At 51.4% G+C, this 6,000-nt stretch overlaps 2 protein-coding genes across 3 annotated transcripts in view; both read right to left on the bottom strand.

The window, feature by feature from the left end:
* Window positions 1–494: 494 nt before the first annotated feature.
* Window positions 495–2,491, bottom strand: LOC144155965 (homeobox protein SAX-1-like). Its single transcript, XM_077687703.1, has one exon. The coding sequence runs from the start codon at window positions 2,486–2,488 to the stop codon at window positions 1,949–1,951; it is 540 nt and encodes a 179-aa protein (XP_077543829.1). The 5' UTR covers window positions 2,489–2,491; the 3' UTR covers window positions 495–1,948.
* A 306-nt stretch (window positions 2,492–2,797) lies between these two features.
* The window catches only part of Idua (alpha-L-iduronidase), a 114,338-nt gene continuing 111,135 nt past the window's right edge, over window positions 2,798–6,000 (bottom strand). For both annotated transcript variants that reach the window (XM_077687701.1, XM_077687702.1), the window contains exons 10-11: window positions 5,229–5,350; window positions 2,798–3,214 (exon numbers count right to left, since the gene is read on the bottom strand). In XM_077687701.1, coding sequence (XP_077543827.1) covers window positions 2,798–3,214; window positions 5,229–5,350 — 539 coding nt within the window. The remainder of the gene's footprint in view (window positions 3,215–5,228; window positions 5,351–6,000) is intronic.

The raw sequence follows: 6,000 nt of genomic DNA, 5'->3' as shown, positions 1-6,000 counted from the left end.
CACCTGGGGTATGATTTGCGCCCCTGAAGATCTCCGAATGAAATATTACACAATAAAATTGAAAGCGAGCATGCTTAAAACTAAGGCATGACGAAGTTTTCTCACCACTAACACAATCCTGTTCTCGACTGCGGCAGTGTACTCGCGATTTTTTCTCGCGAAGTTTACAAGAGGTTTACACGAAGTTTACGCGAAGTTTTCTTGCGAAGTTTACAAGAGACGAAGAAACTCAACGGGGAGCATACACGATACGAGTGCCAATTATTGCGCTCGTCCTGTGCATGTTCCGCTTGACCTTCGTACCTTGTAAACACTCAGCGCATGCAAGCATGAATCAATGTGAACAAGCCCAATTTTAGCGCTGTTCTTTTACCCGAAAGCGCTAAGATTAAGCAGGGCGTGTTTACTTTCAAGTTTTCGCTATCGCAGGTTACAGTTTACATCAGGCCCGGTGACATCGGGATTCGGGAGTCCAGCTATGAAAAAAGCCCAGATGCGGAGCAGAACCCGTGTCTTTAATCAGCTGAACAAAAATCCACACATCGACGTGGTTGACAACGTTAGAACGCAGTAGATATGTTTGTCTGCTTAAAATTTCATTGAATTCGTTCGCTACAAGAAATCGTGTACTGAACACAAACTAGGTGGACCATTTTACGCTGTTTTATGTGCTGAAGAAGGTAGCTCAATTATATATATAAAAAATTGTATTCGATATGAGGAATTTTACCGATACCGATTCCAACTAATTACTTTCGTCCGCGCGTCTGTGGGGCACTTGATTTTATGCGGCTAGAGAAGTGAGAAAAAAAGCCGGCTCTCTCAGTGTCGTTAAATATTGAAAACAAGCTATTTTTGTTCTGAAAGAGGCGAACGCCTTAACTTGATCTCTTTCTGCACTTGAACTAACGTGCTCGGCAATGCTAACTACAAGCTACGCAAGTATTAGAAGGCTTTAAAAGCGTGTTATGACGATAATTCTATCACTGGCAGCATTTTCTCGCATGTATCATCATAAGTGAGGACAACTATAGCTGTACGATGTGTTTGTTAAACTATTGCACCATGCTTCAGAAACACTGTTGCGGGATAACCGTCTGCGCAGGAAAAGGGGATATCAGTGTAAACACCGTACTAGACCAATTAGGTGAAAGTAAAGGATTGAAATACATGTTTTAAATTTCACTGGTTACCATTTTAGCATGTTAGCGTCATATTTCTAACATGAGGGATATATATTAGAAGCGAAGTGTTTGGCAACACTTGCACACTCCTTCTACTAAAAGGATACTTCACTGCAAACCCCCATATTCAGTGGTAAAGCCCCCCTGCTGGGACCTCGCATGCTCAAAGCTAGATGTTGAAGCCGCACGAAACCTTTTCTGGCCTCAATAAAACGTTATAGCGGGGGTCAATTCTGAACGCCTGGGCGAAACAGGGTTCTTGACCGAAAATGTCCTCAAGTGCAAAGCTCAGAAAACTGCCAAGTGTAGAGCAGCCACACATCCACGGTGCAATATCCGCATAAACTTGCTAGTTCTGCAGTGTATTCTGGATAGTCCATACCACTTTACGTATAAATAAGGGTATGAGCTCCCCTACAGTGCCGCGCAGTGTTTAATCCGCGACTCAACAAACCAATGTTTGGGTTTTCTCCACCCACAACAAAACTGCAGCAAAGTCACGGGTAGTAGCGAGAATTACCGGGCATTGCGAGCGAAACCGATGGTGGCAGCGGCCTGGATATATCTCGGGGCGTGCGAGCGACGAGAGCGGCACTCGCCTGAGCCAGCCCGGAGCCGAGGAGTGCGGCGGCGGCGGCGGCGGGGAAGCGCACGTGGCGCCGAGTCTGGCCCTCGCCCGCAGGGCCAGCCTCGTCGGTGCGCTGAGAGAAAGGCTGACCTGGGGGCACGGTTTATTGCGACTGTACAAGCGGTCGTCGGCGGCGCTACGACGGGAAGAAAGGCGGCTGCGGGAAGACCGGGTAGGGCGCCAGGTAGGGCCCGTACAGGGAGCCCGCCGAGAACGGGGACGGCGGCGAGGCCGGCAGCGCGGGGCTGTTGGCGTCCAGGCCCGGGTTCTGCTTCTTCCACTTGGTGCGTCGGTTCTGGAACCAGATCTTGACCTGGGTCTCGGTGAGGCGCAGCGACAGCGCCAGGTTGAGTCGCTCGCACACGCTCAGGTAGCGCGTGGTCTTGAACTTGTTCTCGAGCGCCACCAGCTGCTCGTAGGTGAAGGCGGTGCGCGCGCGCCGGGGCTTTCCCGCCTTGGGCTCGGGCTTCTTCTTGGAGCAGGACAGCTTGGCGCCCTTGGACGCCGGGGACGCACCGCCGCGCTCGTCGGGCGGCCAGTCGTCGTCGAGCAGCGGTCGCCACCTGAACCGCGTGCCAGTGAACTTGGCCGGGTCCAGGATGTCGTCGACCGAGAAGGCGGTCGGCTGCTTGGGCGACGAGCAGGGCTCGGCCGGCGGCGCCTGCGGCTGCTGCATGGGCTCGCGCTGCTCTGGCGCCCGCGGGCTCCCGAGACACCGCCCACCGCCTCCGCCAGGGACCGCCTCGCGCGCGCGCAGCGCCCCCGCCGCTGCCGCCGGCGAGAGGAGAAGCCAATTTTCCGCTCCTTTCACCCGGCCAGAAAATTAAGGGCGCTGCGCGCGCCTCGCTGGCATTCTCATGCAAATGGCAGTCGCTCAATGGGCCGCTGGCGAGGGGGCCTTGTTTGCGCTGGGCTCCTTCAATTTGTTCGGTCAACAGTGTTCTCTTCCACATTGGCCCCGGCCGCCGACGGCTAATTGCGCCCATTAGGGCACGGGCCACGGAACGGGCCGCGACAGCGCGCTCCGGCCGCCGCCCAGGGCCAGGGCGCGAACCCGCACGAAGCCCGGACCCCGGCAGGCCGCGGCCGTGGGACTTAGATCGCAGTCTACCAGCTGCAGCGGCAGCAGCGGGCTCAGCTCGCTCAGCGGCCCGTACGGACCCGTGGCCGAGACCGAGAAGAGCAGCCGGTAGCCGCGCGTGCAGCCGTCGCGCGGCTGCCGCCAGTACACCAGCGTACGGTTGCGCGAGACGCGGTGCAGGCGCACGTCCCGGGGCGCCGCGGCCATGGGTCCCTTGGAACCGCACGCGAGCACCAGGGCGGCAGATGGCAGCGGCAGGTTCAGCTCGAGGGCCAGCTCTTGACCCACGCCGCTGGTGCCGAACGCCACCAGCCGAGGCTCCTGCGAGACGATGGAGGGACGACTCGATTGCTGCTGCGCGCACGACGAAAGGACAAGCACGGAATCGATACATCTGACGGTACACGTAAATCTCCGTCGTGCTGCCGTGAAATGAAGGAAACGCGGCCGGCGTAGAGTTGTTCTCCGCACGTGAATTCCCAGCAACTGCCGGTTCACAATTCCAAGAGCAATAAAACAAAAGAAAAGAATACACGTGCAGGTTTTTAAATTGCCTTTAGCTCTAATTGGTGAAAGCACCGGATGGTTGGTGCTTTGTAAACGCGCTCCTTAAAGAAAGTATTAGTGTGTAAAGCAAGTTCTTTTTAACCCAGAATGTGTTGATCCTCCGTTCCGTGTGCTGCGAAAAGGCGCTGAGGCAACGAGGGGCTGTACAATAGCGCGAACTACGACAAACAGAAAGCATGTATAAACCACGAAACTAGAAAAATAAATACTTTTGAGGCTGAGATGGGACGAAAACATGTTGCACGCAGTACAGCGTAGGCACCGCAATTTGTGTGGTGGCGGCGAGTGGTGCCCTATTACCATCTATTACGGGTAAACGAAAGGTCTACATGCCCGCTAAGCAGTAAAATAATCGATTGACAGGGTTTAAACTGCGCAATGGGGCCACAAATGAGATTTCGACTAATTCATTTCAATGCACCTTTAAAAATCTGCCTTTGTAAACCAATTCGCTTATTGTGTTTTAAGAAATGTAAAACTCAGGTTTTCTTTGTAAACTAATTCGTTCATCGGGGTTTAAGAAATCTAAAACTCAGGTTTTCTATGTAAACTAATTCGCTTATCGTGTTTTAAGAAATGTAACAAGCAAAGTATCATTTAAAGTAAGAACTTATCGTGGTGTGGAACATACAATGCATTTTAAATGCTTAAGCCATCTACCGGATAATATGATACATCGTTGCATTCTTTTCTCATTACATTTACCACAGGTGTTCACTTTTAACTTTATCCCTGTACACGCGTGGTGTTCTTTCACCACCTTAAACCACGGGATCTTGCTCCGTGCACGGGAGCAAGGCAAGAATAACTGCGAATGCTTCGGCGCCTGTAAAGGGTGTTTTGTCGCAGCATGTCTCATTGTGCGGGAAAGCCAAGCAGCACGGTGAAGAGGCCCAATCGTTTTTTCAGAAAATTAAGTACTTTTATTTCATTTATCGTTGCATAAAGTCCTTCTTAATGAAAAAACTAGAAGCGCATGGTACAAGTGAATGACCATTATTTCTGTAGAAAATATCTAAAGGAATATAACTTCCACCTACCGTTATTTATTTGATAAGGACGGCGTGCGTTCCGCATTAAGAGCGTTCCTTTTTATTTGGTTGCTCCACTATGTTGCTCTGTTGTCTATTTATGAAGTGCGGCATCCGCGACCAGGAGAGCATTGGCGAAGTTAAAAGGGCGAAGCACTCCGAGTTTTCTGTATCCTCTTACCCCTTCTGTTTGATCGTACTGTACCTCTCCTCTGCCCTTTGAGTTCTTTATATAAATACATTCCTTCTTATTGTTTTCGTTCTCTGCCCCTGTGTTATGCTTTCTTCGACGCCTTTATACTCTTTTGGTTCACTGTTGTAAGTTTCCCAGCCATCCTTGGTCATTAGCTGGCCCGACTACGAGCCTCTGCTCTTTAAAAAGAAATGGCCCGACTGCGAGCATCTGCTCTTTAAAAGAAACGACGAACTAAGAAATTGCTGAAAGAAAAAGAGCTGATGAAGGTAGCGCTTTTGACGGGGTTACGTAACGAGCGTGTTTCGTTTTTTTTTCAGGCCACTGTGCATAACGATGATACGGAGCAGCACACAAGTTGCCTTTGCCCGATGCACCATGCTTGCAATTTTCGTGATGCTCCTGTAGCGAACGTTGTCGGCGCGACACGGGCAAGCTACCGAGTTCCTTTATGCAGCTATACAGAGGAACTACAGGGCAGGCTAGCCCTGAACGGCCCCTTGCGGAGGAAACGCCGGCCCCCGCTTGTTCCGAGCGGACCTACCTCGTTCGCCCTCAGCTGGTCCATCTGAAGGGCGCTCGGGAAAGGCGGGCATCCCTGGCGCACCCAGGCCGCGTACGGGTTGGTCTGGTAGTTGTCGATCTGGAACACTGCCCACGAGGAGCCTGCGAGTGTCCCCACGCGAATACTAGTTGCGCGTTACTAGTTACAAGACTAGTACTACAGGTTTTCCCGCTAAATTTATTCCAATCGCCATACAATTTAATCCGGCCACCAAGCAAATTAATCCAGCTGACTGAAGGTTGTTCAGGAGTGTTTTATGCAAAATAAGGCGCAGCTTTGCGGACTTTGTTGCGCGTGTTGGGGTGAAAACGTGGTGTTTCTTGATCCATTATGCGCAAAATATCTTATGCGCACAGCTTAGTGGACATATACCAAAGTTCACAGACGTCCCGATTTAAGCGGGACACGTCCCGGTTTTGCGGCTGTGGTCCCGCTGTCCTGCAGCCTGCTTGTGGGACGGCGTTTTGTCCCGATTTCAGCTGGAAATATGGAAAACGGGTATCAAGCCCAGTGTCACTAATGAAAAGCTGGAGGAATGAAACAGACAGAGGAAACCGTTTGAGGAACTTCAAGAAAAAAGCGCACATGACAGGACTAAGCATGCAGGAAACTCGTTTCTTGCTTAGTCCCAATGTCTGAGCTGTTTTCTTGAAGTTAGAATGTGCCAAGAAACCCTTCAGTACACCGTCCTGCGTTTGAAGGGAGCTGAGTGGACGTGCTTCAGTACTTATTTACTTATTCAGCAAATAAC

This window comes from Haemaphysalis longicornis, unplaced genomic scaffold (assembly GCF_048455015.1).
Source record: "Haemaphysalis longicornis isolate Haplotype H1 unplaced genomic scaffold, Haemaphysalis longicornis Haplotype H1 scaffold_1, whole genome shotgun sequence".
NCBI classification, from domain to species: Eukaryota; Metazoa; Arthropoda; class Arachnida; order Ixodida; family Ixodidae; genus Haemaphysalis; species Haemaphysalis longicornis.
The sequence above is the reverse complement of the archived record's forward strand: the minus strand, read 5'-3'. Positions and strand labels throughout refer to the sequence as shown.